The sequence below is a fragment of the Protopterus annectens genome, chromosome 3.part1 (assembly GCF_019279795.1).
Source record: "Protopterus annectens isolate FY-2018-M chromosome 3.part1, PAN1.0, whole genome shotgun sequence".
In the NCBI taxonomy this organism is placed as follows: Eukaryota; Metazoa; Chordata; order Ceratodontiformes; family Protopteridae; genus Protopterus; species Protopterus annectens.
The window spans coordinates 74,339,944-74,359,657 of record NC_056732.1 but is presented as its reverse complement, the minus strand read 5'-3'; the positions used below and the strand labels follow the sequence as shown (position 1 = coordinate 74,359,657).

The following is a 19,714-nucleotide window of genomic DNA, read 5'->3' as shown; positions in this document are numbered from 1 at the left end:
GGCAATACTAATGCCTGAAGAACTAAAGTCAGGTCCCACGGTGGGGATGAATTTCTGATAGGAGGTCTCAACAGAAAGGTACCTTTCAGAAAGGCCTTACAAATTCTGGTAGCAGCAAGAGAACCAAAGTTGTCCCCAATATGAAAATGGGAAATAGCAGCCAGCTGAACCTTTACAGTAGATGAACTGGCCCCCCTGCTGAAAAATATGAGACAAGAATTCTAGAACCGCTGGAATAGGAGCAGTAAAAGGATCCAAGTTCTTATGTGAAGTCCAAATGGAAAAACGTTTCCATTTACTATTGTAAATCTTCCTGGTAGAGGGCTTATGTGCCACCACCAGAATGGACTTGACTAGGGAAGAGACACCGGGTGTCCTGGCAATTAAGGGAACTGGATTAGCCAAGCTGTAAGCTTGAGCTCGTCCAGATTCGGAGGGGTCATTCCCGAGGGGTGAGAGATCAGATCCGGAATGGGATCCAAGATCCAGAGAGGAGCTATGAGATGAGACCGTAGGCAGGGGAACCAGACTTGACAAGGCCAGAATGGGTCTATGAGGATAATCTTGCTCCCCAACCGACGAGCTTTCTGCAAAAATTTTGTCATCAGCGGGAGTGGTGGATACGCATAAAGAAGACCGGGAGCCAAGCATGGGCTAGAGCATCTCTGGGGGCTTCCCCTAAGGGAGGAAATAGAGCGAAAAACTCACTGCACTTCGCGTTGGAAGGCGATGCAAAGAGATCGCAACAAGGCTGACCCCACTTGAGGAAGATCTGTTCCGCTATGGAAGAGTTCAGAGACCACTCGTAAGGGGACAGAATAGTTCTGCTCAATTTGTCCGCCAGAATGTTGGACCGACCCAGAATGTGCGTTGCTAACAGGAAGCGGTTGGTAGAGATCGCCCATTCCCAAACTCTCATGGCCTCTTGGCAAAGGGGGTAGGACCTGGTTCCCCCGTTTGTTGATATACCAGACCACTGACATATTGTCTGACTGGATTGCAATAGTCCCCGGAGGAAGGAAGGCATGAAGGGCCTGCAACGCTAAAAGGACAGTCCTCATCTCCAGTACATTTATATGCAGAACGGTCTCTGTATGAGTTCATGTGCCTTGTACAGTCCTGCCCGTACAATGCCCCCCCCCACCCTAGGCAGGAGGCATCCGTGGTCACTGTGGTCTGGGGTAGGGGCATAACAAATGGCCGTCCTCCCTGAAGGTTTCGGGATTGGAACCACCATGTGAGGGAGTTCCTGCAAACTGTGCTGAGGGGGATCGGCAAGTTTAGTGGATGATGTAGAATGGACCACTGGACTTGCGAAGTCCACTGTAAAACCCTCATGTGCAGGCGAGTGTAAGGGATCAAATTGATCGCTGCCACCATGGACCCCAAAGCTCTCAGGACTAACTCTGCTGGGGGAGCAGGAGACTGAAGAAGAGCTAGTACATGTAGATTCATGCTGTCAAGTCTGTCTGGCGTTAGGAAAGCCTTGACCTGAAGGGAATCTATCCTGGCCACTATAAAATCTATAACCTGAACAGGTTGAAGGAATGACTTCTTGACATTTATAGTGATCCCCAACTGGGGTGATAAACGGAGGAAGAAGTCTCTGGCTAGAGAGAGCAGATGCCTGGTGGGAGTGGTGAGGAGCCAGTCGACTAGGTACGGGAAGACCTGTATGCCCTGGAGCCTCAGGTGGGCCACTACAACTGCCATGACCTTGGTGAACACCCTGGGGGCTGTGGTGAGACCGAAGAGTAGGAACCTGAACTGGTAATGACTGGCCCCTAGCCGAAAGCGGACAAACCTCCTGGACCATCTGTCCATGAGTATATGGTAGTACACATCCTTGAGGTCTATGGAGTACATCCAGTCCTCCTCCTGCAAGAGGGGCAGGATGGATTGGAGCGTGACCATCCAGAATTTCTCCTTGGCAACGAAAAGGTTCATTGCTGACAGGTCAAGAATCTGCCTTAAGTCCCCAGTCGTTTTTGGCACCAAAAAGAACCTGGAGTAGATGACTAATCCAGACTGGTCTGGGGGCACATGCTGGATGGCTCTTTTTTCTAACAGTTTTTCTATTTCCAAAGCCGCGGCCTCCCTTTGAGTGGATGGAACATCTGGGAGGCGCCTTGAGTAAGGGGGCTTGTTTATGAAGGGGACTGAATAGCCTCCGAATATTATCTGAAGCACCCAGCAATCTGTCGTGATGGACTCCCATTGAGCCAGGTGCCTCCAGAAATGTCCCCTGACTGCCTCCAGAGGGGAGCAGTCGGGCAACCCCTCAGGGCTGCTGCACGGGTCAGTCGGAAAAGGGTTCCCGTGACCCGAAGTTCTTCGGACCCCCTCTGCCTCTGGGCCTGCGTCCACCTTGTCCCCTCTGCCTCTGGGGGAGGAGTCCTGAGCGTTCCGGACCTGCTGAGATTTCTGAAACCACATCTTCTTCTGCTCTCGCTGATTCCTGGAGAAGGACCTTTGAGGGGTAGAGAAGCGGATTGCGATGGCTGACAGTGTTTTCCCATCTTTCTCGCTCTGGACCAGCGTGTCACGGACGGTCTTCCCGAACGAGGTAGAAATGTCAAAGGGTGCATTCGCTAAGGACGCCTTGAAAGGTTCCAAAAAAAAATTGCAAAGCCAAAGCCAGGCATGACGCCTTAAGGTGATACCAGACCCGCTAGCTCTAGCAGCTCCTTCCATGGCGTGGGAGAGTAGTCGCATGGATGTATTTGACACGGATTTGAAAGTGGCCATACATGCCGAGAAAATCCATTTATCCCCGGCTGACATGGACTCTGGGGGAGACTCAGCATACTCTTTAACCAGGTCCCGCTGCAGTCTAATAACATGGGCCAAGTAATTCAGCGCCCTAACAGAGAAGGTAGCTGAAGCAAACATCTGCTTTCCAATACGGTCCATTGCCCGTGACTCCTTGTCGGGAGGATGGACTGAGGAACTGTCCTGAGCTAGTTCATTTTTTGTGGCTGCCGCCACCACCATGGCATCTACAGGGGAACCCTTGCTCCACGAAGCTTTGTCTGTTGGGGGGGGGGGGCCTCAAAATCTTGTCGGGCCTCCTGGGGGATAGGCTTTACAGTGTCCGGTTCCTTTCACACCCTGGTGGTAATTCAGGTCGACCAGAGGGTCGGCCGGGGGGGTCACCCAAGAGGTAGATGGGCCTGTGTCGAACGCCTCCAGGAATACCGACTTGTCCGAGGAAGGCTTTTTGGTGGACCACCCCCCCTTTGGCGGAGCATTTCCATAATGTCTCCGAAGGAGACATAGTCAAGGGGTGACTTGGGGGAACCTTCCCCTTCCTCCAAATCGGTATCCTCAGTAAGGGACTCAGGGCAGTCCAAGTGCCTCCTTTTGCACAGGTGTTTGTGAGGAATCTCTTCTGGGGGACTGTCCGAGGGGGGTTCACCAACGGATTTGTGTTCCTCCAGGGGAACAGGCTGGGGTGTCAATGACACAGGCTGTCCCTGGGACTGGATGATGGAGGACAAACCGAGCTGCAAGGGAGCAGGGGCAGATCCTGAGGACAGAGCGAGTGCGTCTCGATCCTCTAGAGAGAACCCTCTCCACAACATCAAATGCCGAAGGGGAACTGGCCTCTCTAAGACAGGTGGCCGGCACCCTCGGATCCAACAAAGGGATCGGAGTCGGAGCCGAAGTGTTTGGATCCGAGTGGACGGTGTGCTCCGACTGCAACGGAGCCTAAGACGCACTCGTCCCCTCGGATCTGATACCCAGCTCTCTGCTCCGAGAGCTCGGATCCGAATGGGGATCCGATAGGCTCGAGGGCATGGCCGGCGTCGAGGTAGCGATAACCATCGGCGCTGACTCCCTGACATTGAAGATCCTCAGATTCGAAGACTCCGAAACCTGGTAGTGGATCGGAGAAGGAGCTATTGGGGCAAGCAGTGGAGCTGAACTCCCCCCTGGAGGGGGGGGGGGAGCAGCAACACTCCCAACTGCAGCTGAGTCTGTAAAAAGCGATGCATCATCCGGTCCATATCTGCCTCTGAGAGGCTTCTAGTAGATCTGGACGAGGCCGCCGAAGCCGGTCGGGATGGTCGGGCCTCCTCCTCCGGCTCTGGAAAAAAGCGTGGAGAATGGAGCCGTGGGGAGGAAGGCTTGGAAGTCCTTGATGGGGAAGGGAGAACCTTGGCGGGAGGGGCAGAGGGGTCCAATCCGGCCCGCCGTTTGTGGCTTTTCTCTCTGTCCCTTTCTCTCTCTTTCTCTCTCTCCCTTCTCTCTTTCCTGTCTTTTTTCGCCTCTCAATCTCCCTGTGACGAGGTGAGAGGGTGAGTCCCAGTCAAGGGAGGAGGGTCAGATGGTTGGGCAACCGCAGCCGCGGTTGTCGCTACCGAGGGAGAGGAGGAAGAAGAAGCCGATTCGGCGGGTAGAAGGCCCACCAGAATCAGCTTATTCTTCCCGTCTCTCAAAGCCCGGGGGTTAAAGGCTGCACAAATTTGGCAGCCTGTGGAAAGATGGGCCACCCCCAAGCAAAGAACAGACTGAGTGTGACCATCCACTGGCGACAGCTTATGGCCACACTCCATGCACTTAGAAAAGGTAAGTTTTCAGCCATACCACACACACATGCACACCTGAAGGAAAAGGGGCCTACTGGTTATAAAGATAAGAATAAGGGGGTTATAGAGAAAGAAATAAGAAACTGAATAGCTATCCCAAGTGAAAAAAACTGCACACACACACACACACACACACACACACACACACACACACACACACAGAAATAACTAAGTACCCAAAGTTTTAGCTATAAAACTGTAAAATACTTAACTCACCTGGAGCTCGAGGAATCCCGTGCTTGGCAAAGCCGCGGCAAACGAGATCTGGGGATTGGAAGGAGGTTGCAGGGTAGTATGGGTAAGGGGGTGGAGCTTGGAGCTCGGATGTTTAGTTTGGTATGCTGCCGGCTTGGATCCGTATTGGATCCGTAACCCACAGATTGTTGATCAAATGAAGTCAACTACTTCAGATCAAGAATTTGTAAGGTGGAGGTACTTTTAGTTACCCTTCTGGGGACTGAAGGTTGACAGCCAGGGTTATTACAGTCAACATTAAACACATCCTCCAAGGTTGGTAAAATATGATGGATGGGTGTAGTATGCGACTCATCTTCTTGCAACATATCAGATAAATCTCCTCAGTTCAGAGGAAATATCAAGAGTTGTTTCCACAAAAATACTTAATTCATCCTGGGAATATTTTCTGAAAAGAAAATTCCCACCAGTGGAGGTGGACAGGATCAACTTTCCTCAGAATCAGAGTTTTGGGCTTGGAAATCTTGAGAGGAAGAAACCTGGTCTCTTCAATGTTAAAATAATCCTCTGACAAATTTTCCTCAAGAATTTCTTGTCTAACCTTTATTTCTTTGCAGGGACCTCCCTGGAAGAAGACCCACAAGGGGATGCCACTTCACTCCTCAGGTGTGGCTGGGGGAAGAGACCTCTTGCCAATAGAACCTCCTGGAGTATCTCCTGACCAACCAGCTGCAGACAACGTGACTGACTCTTGGTCCATGGGTGGCTGAAACAGTTACATTAGGGGTACCCAGAGTATTAAGTGAGTGGTCCAAGGAGCAATGGTCGGTCACTACAGGGTCACCAAATAAGGGCTGTTGCACTGTCAGAGTCAGCAGTGGCAGCAAGGGCTACTTACTGTGTTTTTTCTTTTTAGGTATGGGGAAAGAACAGCCAGCAGGACCAGAGTAAGTATCCATGCTTTAGCAAAGGTAGAAGCCTGGTTACTGTTAAAAGCTGCTGGAACGAGTTGGTTGGAAGTTAAGTTGATAGACAAGTGCTCTCAAGCAGTACACACTCTTACACTTACTCACAAAGATCCTTTCAAAACTAAAACACAAGCAGTATACAAATACCTGTCAGCCCTCAAATCCCTTTTTCTGAAGTGCTCTGACAGAAAGAAGTTGTCACAAATTGTACAGAATTGTTTCACTAAAAATACATTCCTGCCCTGTAAAACACTTCCTGATCCTTAAAAGTACTCATACAAATAAAAGTTCTCACAAGCAGTATACATTTACCGCAAACTTAGCCCAACTACTTAAAAATAAGCTCCGTTCTAAAATTAGCAGTACCCAGCAGAAAATGTCCAATATACAAAGATACAGGCTTTCTTAAAGGGGAGCTATCACTTTTAGTCAGCAAATAAAACATGTAAATATTTTCTTAATAAGGTAATTTTTGTATGGGAGTGCTCCCCTATGAGGACTTATCTGCCAGAAATGAAGAATGAAGCCAATTGCTGCTTCTGTGAAACCTCAGAATTGCCTCCTCGCAAGGTAGTAAGAATGTACTGAAACTGTCTACACTATGACTGCTGATTCTCCCCCAAAGGTAGGTATCAAATGTCTGTGGGAAATGTAAGGTCATGGAATATATAAAGTGAAACTGCTTTAAGCTGTCCCACTTTTGAAGAAAAAAAAAGAACAGTACTAGAGTCAAAAGGTATGGGACAAAGTTTTATCTATATTCTCATTCCAGAAGAAATGCATAAACCTCCTCCTTTCAAGCACCACCCTCTTGACTGAGCCTCCTCACCAATGATGAGAAATAAGTCACAAAGTGCAGTGGAAACCAGGGAAACATCCCAGTGCCATGGGTATACATCAGGATCAAGAAGGAAACAATGCTATTTTAGAGAGACCATGTCTCAGAGTCAGCCTATACCTACAACAAGATTCTGGTTATAAGCGGGCTTTTACCTTGACTTCACCGGAGGTCCAAACTGAGGAGTAGAATTGTTTACTTTCACTGTGAAATTCCAGGCACAAGTTAAATAAATGTGATATTACACATTATTATCCTCTGCATCAGACTAACAATTATGACTCTGTCAGACATAGCTTACAATGTAATGTAATGTTATGTACTCCACTGCAAGAAATAGCAGGAGTCTGATATGCAATTAAGCCCTTGCCGTTCTCTTAGCAGGCTTTCCCTTCTCCACAGTTCTTTAACTTACGCCTTCATATTATTTTAATGTGCCTAGTGAACTACAAATTGAATTATTATTGCACATTTTATGCATTGCTACACCAGTCAAATTTTTGATTGTTTTGGTGTAACATAATCAGTTAATCCAGTGTTACTCTGGATTGCAAGTGCTTGTACTTGATGTGATGAAGGTTTAATAAACCCTGCCTAAAAAAAGAGAAGAAAAAAAACAGATGCTTATTGAGACTAGTAAGAAGCCTTTACCAACTTATGTAAAGGCTAGAAGAAATTGTTGCTTGCATCTAGTGGGTCTAATGAAACTGTTCAAGAACTGTGACCTGCCAATGATGCTGCATGCTGATCTAATACAGATATGGCTTATACCACAAACTGTTAAGTATTTTAGAAATAGAATATCAGTTAAAATGCCAGTTCATTACAGTGACAGTTTAGAACTTCTGTATAAAAGCACAGTACAATATTTTCACAGTCCATATACTTTTTAAATGACAATGAGGTAACACAGTCATAAACAAATATTACTAACTTTAAGACCACAGAACATAAAGTACAATGTGCAATGCATCTAGCACAGTAGAAAATGCTTTTATGCAAGAATAGAGGATATAATATATGATGGCCTCTCCATGTAAAAATACTTTGTTGCACATAGTTACATGGTACACTTGGCAGCATGTGATGGCCACACTGGAAGCACATCACTTAAAGCCACTTCAGTGTCATGACTGCACTTTATTTGACCTGAAAATGTAAATGTTACAGGGTGAATGCATTATGGAATGCAAAACAGCAGCTACATTTTAATGATTAAACCTTAGGTTTTACTATATATCCTATAAAGACTTAAAGTCTTTCTTAAAGGGGTAAAGATTGCCAAAAGTGTTCAAAAGTTTAGAGCTATTTGTGATCCAGTCTCCAATCAGTTACTGCACTCAATTAAGGATGAGACAGAGGTATGCAAAAGGCAGTTGTCCCACCTGAAGCCCTCTCTTTCACTTGTGTCGGAAGCATAGGTCTCCTTCATTAAACAGTCTTACAACTCCTCTTCTCTCCTCAGCAGAGTAGTGTGAATGCTGGTAAGACAATTCATAATAATGGAACAGGTACTACTTATCAAAGGCTTTAAAAACTGCTCTGCCCTTGGCCTGAACAGGATCCCAGGTGAGGTATACAAAATGTTATGTGTTAACTTATATTTGGTACACTGAGAAGGCAGGCATCTCTGTTAAGATGAGTTGTGGTAGCTTGCATGAAAAACTTTTATAAAGTCTTCCATGTACTATAAATTACTGTCTGAATCTGGTCATCCTTTGGATGAACATTAAACCATGGTCCCATCTGCTTGAGTTGTTGGTAGCTCAGGTGGCTGTAAAGATCCTACACGGCACCTATCCAAAGGAGAAGGAGAAGTTCTACATTGCCCTGGCCAAATTTCTCCTAGTACTATAAATGCCACCTCTTCTGTCTCCCATGAAAACAGGCTACTAATCTAGTCAGACTAACCCAGTCAACAAAAGTATAAGAAAAAAAGTATACATATATATATATATATATATATATATATATATATATTCACTTCAGAAGCTCGAATTTACAAAATCTCGAACTTCAAATAACCGAAACCAAAACATAGAGTTTTGTAAACTCGAACTTCTGAAATGAAACAAAAAAAAAAAAAAAAAGACAAACTTCGCTTTTGCAGGGGGGCACACCCCCCTACTTAAATATACCAACTCCAAGATTGCGCTACAGTGGGGAAATGGGAAATCTCCCGTCTTGCGCTGTATGCGGAAGCGCAAAACGGGAGATTTCTCATTTCCTGTCAACACCACACACAAAAAAAAAAAACATTACGTACACACAGAGCGTACAAGAATCCTTGCCTCTGTGTGTACGCAATGTATTAAGGTAAGTAAACTTTTATTTTTCAACACTACACATATTCGATTTACTGAAATCTCGATCATATGGTCTCGACCATACGAAATTCGAGATTTCAGTAATTCGATTATGTGAAGTGTACCCATACATATATATATATATATATATATATATATATATATATATATATATATATATATATAATTTTTTTTTCCCCCCAAGATTTATGAGAGTCTTTGGGAGCACAGTATCAAAATGTTTCGGCTTCTCTTAGCTACATCCAAACCACAAATGTTTATATTTTCAGGGTGATATGGTAATTAAGGTGGCATCCTCTGACACTTTTACAGTTTTATTTCTGAAACTAGACAACAAAAAAGCATTTCCACATTTTTGCTTCATATCTGGTCTATTACTGTAAGAAAAACTCAAACTGCCAAAAGGCAGATAAAGTTCAAATAAAAAAACACACAATAGAGCCACAGTCTGCAGCTATCCAACATTTTCATAGCCGTAGACTGTGGCTCTATTGTGTGTTGTTTATTCTTACTGTAAAGCACAAGCACATCCACTAAAGAAAGGCACAAAATCAATCTTTCTACTTTCAGTAAATGCTGCACTTGACAAAGAGTGCTTCTGATGAATAAAGCTAGCAGTAAACTCTGTCAGAAAAGTGACTATTGAAGAAAATGAAGTACACCTACATTTATACAGATATACGCACACTTCAATACATGGAAGAGTGTGTGTGTGTGTGTGTGTGTGTGTGTGTGTGTGTGTGTGTGTGTCTGTGTGTCTGTGTGTGTGTGTGTGTGTGTGTGTGTGTATGTACTCACACACACACACACATATGCATACTGGAAAAGATAAACAGCATCAACTATACACTACAAACAAAAACAGTATTAAACTAAAGCAGTAACAAAATACAAAAAATAGCACTTACAGTCAGCTGCAGTAAAATTGGGTAATGCATCGTAGCTTTTTTCATTGTTCATAATATCCTGAAAACATTTTCATACAAAAATAAGAAAAATTTTAATGTATTACAAGAATGATTTGCAGGAAGAAAATTATTATTTTTCTGTACAGTAAGACCAACACAAAAAAATCAAGATACTACATTTTCTCAAAAGCTGCTTTTAGCCGGAACGTCTATGCATTTTGGTCAAATTTTCATATTCAAGAGGTTAGTGTTTTACGATTAATCATGTGTTATCAATGATTTTCTTCTCTCTCTGTTCCTGCTCATCATCCATTCTTTTCCCCTTATGCAAAACCATGGCTGGAGCATGGCTATCATCCAGGCAGCCATCAGAGGACACTCTCCTTCTAAACCCTGCTTTTCTAATGTTCATGCTCACCAGGTTAAAAGGGTAGGTTGTGCAATGAGGAGGTGTAAGGGCTCATCATCCTCTTCAAGTGATGTTACTTCATAGTTTCACCCTGCTCTAAAATGACATCCTAATTCATCTCCAGTATCCATAAGGGATGGTATGCAGAATGCACATCATGGGTCACATACCCTAACCCTCCCCTGGATGAGGCAAAGCACATTCTTCTCACTGTTCTTTTCACTCTTCAGCCAACTCCTACTTCAACTCCCCTTATAACACAGACATAACGTAACGCATAAGTTGAGTGCTTCTGTTTGACAGAATGGTTTATAAAAAATAAGAGGTGTAAGTTAATCATACTAGCTGAATGTTGTGGAAAACCTCTTTAGTGGGTCACTAAATAAGATATATGTGCATCTTTCTTTGCATCTGGCAATTCTTCACAGAAGTAGCTACATTTGGCAGAAAATTCCCCCTGAAGTGGAGATGTCATGACATTTTGAGCCACAGAACAGCAGCATGCCTAGCCTCTGTGGTTACCAGCCTGACCCTAGTTGCTGGATGACCACATTACTGCAAATCAAGAAAAAAAAAGATGAAAACCAAAACTACAGCATGCACAGATATCTAAATATATACTCGTCTGATTTGTAGGAAACTCCAGCATCAGCCAAGTGATTGAAGGGAAGGCATCCAGACATAGTCACAGTGAAAGGGTAATTAGGACCCACTGAAGAGGATCCCCTAAGAGATCAAGCGATATGGTTTGTAAACATCTATTATATTGGATATCAGGGGATCCTACTCAGTGGGTCTATGACTGGAAAAAATCACAATTTTCATTAAAACTCAGGAGGCCATGAACTGGACAACAGCTAAATGACAAAAGCTGAGAACAAAAAGTTAGGAAGCAGTGAAATACCTAAGGTGGCCTGACTTCTAAAATCAATCACAGTCCATACAACAGTGTCTTATGAAGGTGCAAAGTGAAGATCAATAATATCTGGTATACATATGTGCAGTGAATACATTTCTTTTTTTTTACTATTTTTTTTTATTAAAGATTTAAAAGCTAAATAACAATATATAACATAAAAGCTTCTAAACAATATACAACTATAATAATTTTCATATAAACAAATAAATCAACTATTTATACAGATGTCTACTAAACAGAAAAAATAATAGTTAATATATAAATAAGTAATGGGAGTTATCATCCATTTTTTTAACAATGTATTAAATTTCAACCAAGTATTATAATATAAAGTGATTATCTGTTCTCTCTTGATTGAAGCCAGTTCAATTTGACATACATTATTAGGCATGTTCTTAAATTATTTCAAAGTAGGAGTAGTCTCGTTCTTCCAGTTTATGGTAATGACATTTCCTGCCACAGTCAATATACTTAAAGAAAAAGATATTTTGTTCTGCCAACACATGTAGGAATTGGTACATTAAATAAAACCAAAGATTTAGATAAAATAAATGTATCATTAAAAATGGCCTGTAGAAAAAAAAAACATTTTCCCAAAATGGTTTGAGCAGTGTACAATCATAAAACATATGCTGCCAATAAGCCTTAACATTTTACTTACATCCTCAACATCTTAATTCTGTTTTATACATTAGTTCAACTATATGTGGTGTAATGAAATGTCTATGTATAAACGTATAAGAAAATAATCTCCAATGTAATGAAAGAGTAGTTTGTTTAGAAGCTAACAACATTAATTGTTTTATCTTCTTCACTTGGAGAGTGATTAATTAATCTGAAATAATACCAATAATTTTCTTTATTTTCGTACTTTTAACTACTTTATATATTTTAGATAAATATCCTGGTGCTGCGGTAGCACTGTCGCCTCACAGTAAGACGCTGTCTGGTTCAATTCTCAGCTAGAGCGTCTTCTGCATGGAGATGTGCGCGAATGGGCGTACCTTCGTTGAAGGTTGTGCATCAGGGCTGGTAACTCAGCACGTAAAAATCAACTACCAATCATTCGCGGACCGGAGTTCCGCTGTGGCGACCCTTAACCGGGAAAAGCCGAAAGAAACAAACAAACAATCCTTTTCCAATATCACTATGACTTCCTAAACTAATTAAAATTTCTATAAACTTAGGGATTGTATTTCTTATTGCTGGTTGCATTAACTCAATACTTTGGTTAATAAAGTGTCTACAAATTTGTATATATCTAGCCACATTTCTTCATTCACTTCAAATTTATTCATAATCTACAGTATGCACTTTCCCATTATTTGTCAATTGATAAAATATCAAGCTTTTTTTCCTCTAAATTTTACCATTTTAGACAAGTTGAATGTGTTAATGCAGTCCTATGTACAAGCTATAGGAAATACTAAAATCAACCAGAGTTTATATTCTGGATTCTTATATATAAAGTTTTTAAATATATTTAACATATTAGTAATATAACAGAAACGTATTGGTTTATTTTTATTTCATAAGATATATTCACTTATCAACCTAGGGACATTATTACAATATTTTACTATAATGTACTGTTATTGAATAGTCTGAAATCATATACATTTTTTTCTTGTATTTCTTTCCATTTAGCAGAGTAGATAGAATTTATCCACAAAGTTACTGTCTTAATAAATGACAATAAAGCATATGCTTCCAGATCTGATAGGCCAATTCCTCTTGCCGTCCAATCCCTTATATGGTGATTTATTGCCAATCTGGGTTTATTAGGAAACCAAAGAAATTTCAGAATCAAAGAGTTAAACTGTCTTATACAATCCTTATGAAGGAGAAGAGCTATACAGTATATTATATACAATATTTTTGGGAGAATAATAATTTCTAATTAAAGTCGGTCTTTCCTCAATTGCAAAAAAGAGCTTATTCCATTTATAAATAAGATTTTTTATGTTATCAAAACTATTAGTATAATTGTTATTCTATATTTAATATCTGTTAAGATAATTCCTAAATACTTAAGTTTACTGTCATCCGCAATATATTTGGAAAATTTCTTGGCTATGTTATGTGTATTACAACTTATACATATAATCCTAATTGTACTATCATTAAAAACAAAGTCCACATACCTTTTGAAAAAATTCTGTTGACTTTAATAAAGCCTGAAAAGAATGACTATAATCACTGTTGTATTTTGGTGTTTAATTTATCATTTATTTGAATACCCTTAATATTAATATTTGACCTAATATAATTTGCAAGTGGTTCAATGACTAAAGAAAATAATAATGGTGGTAAAAGACACCCTTGTTTAGTGTGGTTAGTAACTGTTATTAATTTGGAAGTATATGAACCAATTTTATACAAGTAAAAGATTTCTCATAAATACATTTAATAAGCTGCATAAAACTATTTGAGAAATTATATTCTTCCAAAACAGATGGCAAATAATCCCAATGTACTGAGTCAAAGTCACTTTTAATATCTAAACTCATCAAAGTTGAGTTTCCATTTGTAATATTAACACTCTATTACTGTAATTATTCTTTTATTATTATCATAAGAATTCCTGTTAATTATGAAAACAGTTTGATCTTCATTTATCAACATGAGTAGAAACTGTTTAATCTTATTTGCACATATTGCCACAAATATTTTCTAGTCAATGTTTAGTAATGAATCTGGTCTATAGGAAGAACATCAGCTTTTAAAATAGGAGAAATTAGGGAATATTTCCAAGATGGAAGGACATTTGATAATCCTTTAACTAATGACTATACGTTCAATAATACTTCCAAAGCTTCTTTAGGCATTAATTTATATAATTCTAGTAAAATAACATCGTTGTCAGGAGCTTTATTAAGTTTTAGTTTATTAATGTGAAATTTAAGCTCAGTCATTAAACTGCCTGTTAATCTGATGTTTTGATAGTTTACTTTTAATACTTTTATAAAGAATTTAATCATATATTGCAGTTCTACTACTGAGTTGTATTGATTGGTTTTACTAAAGTGAATTCTAAATGCCTCTAATATATCTTCTAATTCCAAAACCTTCTTTTTGTTACCTGGAATATAAACTTCTTTAATATGATTAGACTTAATGATCATCTTTGATCTAATTGCTAGTTTATACTGGCTCTTGGGATTCAAGGTATAAAAATTCATCTTAAGCTTTCCTAAATTTATCACGGTTTTATGTTGCAAGATTTCTAAATATTTTTAATTAACCTATCAGGTTCTTCTATTAAACCTTTATTACCTTTGTATAACTAATTTAAATGTATCTATTTTTCCTTGTACGTTTACCAAGTCCTTATCCTATTGTTTTCTAATATTTAAATGCCAACATATAAAGTTTACATATAAATATGCTTTTAGAGAAGTCCATACAAATATCTCTGATATTTCTCCAACTCTATTTACTTTTATCAAAGTCTGAATTTCTTTATTAAAAAATTCCTTAAACTATTTTAGATTATCTATATACACTGGCATTCTAACCATAGAAATGTTATTCTTAGCTTTTACCGTGATTTCAAAAGTAATTGCATTTTGGTCTGATAATGGACAAGAAACTACTTTAACTTTACCTAATCTGCTTGTTAAATCTTTTGAAACATAAACTCTATTCTAGACTGTGTACCATGTCTATGTAAAAAATGTGTACAAAATAATGAATTTGATTTTGAAAATTCATTCATGTCTTTGAAATTAAATGCATCTATAAAAATCTATTAAAGCTTTAGCTGATGCAGGTTTTCTATGCTTATTGATGGCACTGGCATCTTTATCACTCAGTATACAGTTAAAAGTCACCATCTAGAATAATACTCCCTTTTGAAAACTGTATTATCTCTTCAAGTTGATGTTTAACTTTTGCTCCTATTCCAGGAATCCATAAACATTAATGTACACATTTTCCTTTTATTTCTAAAGTCACTAGACAAAACCTTCCTTTCTTATCACTACATGTACTTAAGATTTTAGGTACCGGTGTAGAATTCTTCCATAGTATTGCTATACCTCTTCTCTTCTGATTGAAATAGGAACTAGTAAAAAGGGAATAATAGTGTGTATTATGCATATTAAAATCCTTGTGTATTAAATGTGTTCCTTGTAAAAATATAACTTGAGCTTTAAACATCCTTAAGTATTTATTTACGCTACCCCTCTTACAACCATTGTTCAAACCATTAACTTAACATTAATGGAGATGTTATACTGAAAGTATACCTACTCGTTTGTTTATCATAACTAACATACCACTTCTGTTAAACCTTTATTGTTTACAGATAAATCTAATGTTTCTAGAGTTGTCAATTAAACTTGTTCTATTAATAAAAGTAGACACCAAATAAAACACAATCATGTTGTGAAATACTAAACATAAACTTAATTTATATCTGTCACCTCCATGGAGTTTAATATTCTTAGTTTGAACAGTATCCCTACCCAAACATACCCTCTAACCTCCAAAACCTAAAACAAACTTTCCTCTGCTGAAATTTTAAGTTATACAAAAGATTAATTAATATTTAATTGTAAGATACTTTAAGTTCAGTTATTAGGTTAACAACTATATGTCAGAAATCATCTATCAAAATATTACATTACCCAAGAACAGACTAATGTTACTATTAAAAGATTAATCTCATATCTGATCGCATTTCCAAGATTCTACATTAATCGTGGTGTTTCAATTAACCAAAATATACCACAGAAATAAACCATCCATTTTCTAAATTAAGATATAACACACAAAACCTTAAGAACTGTGCACATTCACTTCATTCAATACATGTATACAAACGATCTTAGTACTTCATAAGTTCATAGGATGATACTAGGCTCTTGGCCCGGAGGCCCTTATAAGCCTAGCCAAGAATTTCACTGATGTTCCCACAAAGTCAGCACCTGTTTCCCCTGTCCAGCAGGAACACAGGTGCATTCCCAGGGGGTGTATTTTCCGTTTCCCATCCAGTTGTCCAGGTTCCTCTTAAAGAAGGCTAGAGAGGTATTCAGCTTGACATGGAGACAGAGTCTATTCCACAGATGGGGGAATCTTTGGAACACAAATCTATCCCTAAACAACTTTGATTAATGTCACAGACCAGGTTGAGGCCTTGTGTATGGGTTGCATGAGTGGAATTTGACTTATATCCATGCAACAACACCAAGGCTGGGTCTGAGATGGCATTGTATGCCAGACACAGGTCACTTCTGAACAGGCTGTATGAGACTGAGTACAGGGGTAGGGCTTTTAGCCTATCTGCATAGGACAGGTGTTCGAGACCCTGGATTTTCCTGGTCAGGAATCTCTGTGATCTCTCCAGCTGCTGTATGTGCTTGGCAAGGTACATGCCGAAGGGGGCACTGTACTCTATAATGGGTATGATAAGGGAGGAGTACAGGGATGGTATGACCTCCTTGTTCCTGGATAAAATACCCTTACGTATGAGGTGGGCCATGTAGAAAGCCTTCCATATGATGGAGGCAACGTAGTGGGCAAAAGTCAGGTTGCTATCAACCTGGGTGCCCAAGTCCCTCATGACTGAATGCGTACGTAGTATGTCGTTATTAATGTGGGAATGCCATTTCTCCAAAGAGGATAATGATGCATTCCTTGGCATTCAGTTTGAGGCCATGCTTCTAGCACCAGTCAGTTTGGGTAAAGCCCTCTTAGAGGATTGTTCACATCACAAGGGGAATTTAAGACAGTGCCCATCTTGCAGTTATTTGCAAACCTGGTCAGCCACAGACCACTGGTTTTGGCTTGTACCTCAGAAAAGTATATCCCAAACAGCAGAGGCCCCAAGACCAATCCTTGGTGTACACCACTCGTTACAGGTCTACTACTAGAGGTGGCTTCCCTTATTTTGACTGAGTGGGTTCTATCAGTTAGCTACTCATCTGGTAACATATGGGATGATGCCTAGCTGGAAGAGTTCATCCAATATGCCTGAGTAGGGAATAGTGTTGAATGCTTTGGCTATTTCAAGGTAGGTGGTGTGCACCATCTTCTCCTCGAACGTGGCTTTGGTGACTGTTTCAAAGAAGTCAACCAAGTTAAACAGGCATAATCTCCTTTTGACAAAACTAAACTGTGTGAGGTCAAGCACTTGGAGATTGTCAATGTCAATGTTATAAGGTCCATGATAATGCATTCCATGGTCTTGCTGATCAGGCTAGTTAGGCTGATGGACCTATAATTGCCTGGCTCAGTGGACTCTCCACCTTTGTGTAGCGGGATGACAGTGGCTATCCTCCATTCATCTGGGAAGAAGCCAGAGCTCAGGCTTTGGTTGACAAGGGTGCCTTACCTAATGGAGCTGAGAGCTCATTCCTGAGTTCATGTAGGATACAGCCAAGGATGTTGTGGGGTCCCATGAAGACTATTTTTTTGCCTTTGACAGGGCATTAAAGACCTGCTCACTGGTGACGAGGGGAAGGGGACAGGTGCTGGGGATGTCCTGGTTTACAGATGGGGGGACGGGGGGGGTGAAGTTTTCACTGAACCTGCCTGCCAGCAGGTTGGCTTTATCTATGGCATTTATGTATGTGGTGTAATTGACCACCACTTCAGAACAGACTTTGGTGTTACCTTTGAGATTGCAGACGTATGTTAAGAATGCCTTGTGACTGTTCTTAGTGAATGTGGGCAATCTGGACTGTAAATTAGCCTTACAGGATTTCACCAATGACCTACCTGCTTGCTCAGACAAAGGTGAGACTTGCTTCCAACTTGGCACCTGTTCCTTCTTGGTGATGGACAGCAATTTTTTCCCTTTATTATAGAGTTGTTTATTGCCGCTGTTCACCAATCAGGTTTACTCTTCCTTGAGGAAGATGATTTGGTCCTGTCAGGTATTGCTGAGTCCATACAACTATGTAGGTGCTCACATAGGTTTTTTGGTGTAGGCTTGGATAGTAGTGCTAATTCCAAATGAAGGGAGGGTGGCTGTAAAGCTGCTTATACCTGCTCTCAGGAGGTTGTAGTCCGCTTTGGAAAGGTTTTTTTGTAAGACCCTGCTAACGGGGTTGGAGCAAGGGAGATGGTGACTTTGAAAGTGATCACTTTATGGACGGATCTTACCAAGGAGGATGAAATAAACAATACAACACAGCCGAAGCTGCAAACCAAATTGCAAACACACAAAGACATGGAAAACAGCAGAGACTGCAGGAAATAATCCTTTACGGTTTCTGGTACCGCAGCTTTTGCCTTCTCACAGAATACTTTACACACAGAAGCAGCAATATTTATACACCAACTTAATGATGCCTGATTAATCAATTACATAATTAAATATTTAAACACATAAATATTCATTTAACATTTCACCCTCTTTACATTTCACAATTTTAACATTTTTCCACATTCTTTAACAATTTTTGAACATTTGTTACACATTTTTTAATGTATAATTCATTGTTGACTTCATTGTCCCCAAACAAATTATCAAAATACATCAAAATTTCACATGAAATGCTCATATGTCTATATTTTAAGATTCATGCCATTGGGATAAAGAGTATTATAATTAATAATAAACTTGGATTCCATTCTCAATAATCTTTGTTGAAAATTAATATTACTTGTCCCCACCCCATAAGGTCTAGCAATTACACTAAAAATGAAACCTTCTACCAAGCCTTCATACTTAATATGAAAATGTTGTTTACTGGAGTTATTTACGTGATAAGCTGTAACTGTCCATCACCAAAATGGTACATTGGAAAGACTAAACGTAAGGTGAAATTGCGAATTATGGAACACCTTGGTGATATAAGAAATGGTAGGATGGACAGCCCCATAGCCCAACATTTTCATATTAAGCATGATTTTATTTCTGTGCTTTCTGCTCAGGAGTGTACATTTTCCTGTGGTACTCATTGTTATTTGGATTATTTCTGTATTTTTTCTTTGGAGATACCACAGGATAACCATGACAGGTCTTACTGATAACCTTGTTGAGTTACCTTACAATCCTAATAGGGCTGCAAGAGATAAAATGCCTCGCAGCCGATTTTTGGACTGTGCCATTGGTGATGTCAATCCGTTACTCTACTTTGAAGCCATGGCCACTAGCAGTGAGGAGCATTCTAGTAACGTTGACTTTGGAACTTTAAATGCCGCGTTTTCAACATTGGAGACTAATTTATTAAAACTGAAAAGACTCCAGATGCAACGCTTTCATTTTGAAGCATGCATTAAGAAAAGGATAATTCCCAGAGGGCTCAGAATCTTAAAGATGCCGACAACAGGAAACACTTACCCCGAGTTGTTGTATCGCTGGCAACAGCTTAACATTGAGGTGAGCATTAGTTACATGACTCTTCTCAATGAGTTTTTTGCACCAGAAGAAAGTAGACTACAAGAACTCATTAAAAAGCAACAGACTTATATCAAAACTTTAATGATACTGTTGTTAAGCCATTATTTGATCGATTGGTAAATAGTGTTTCTCTGTTCAAAAAGCGATTATTAGAACAGAAGAAACATAAGCTCCAAAGAGATGTATACGATTTTTCACATGGCCA

General features: G+C 40.1%; 1 protein-coding gene across 1 annotated transcript in view; it reads right to left on the bottom strand.

Moving 5' to 3' along the window:
- FAM91A1 (family with sequence similarity 91 member A1) overlaps window positions 1-19,714 on the bottom strand; it is a 1,899,235-nt gene that overhangs the window by 1,782,223 nt on the left and 97,298 nt on the right. The window contains exon 4 of the mRNA XM_044066590.1: window positions 9,829-9,886. Within this exon, the coding sequence (XP_043922525.1) occupies window positions 9,829-9,886 (58 nt within the window). The remainder of the gene's footprint in view (window positions 1-9,828; window positions 9,887-19,714) is intronic.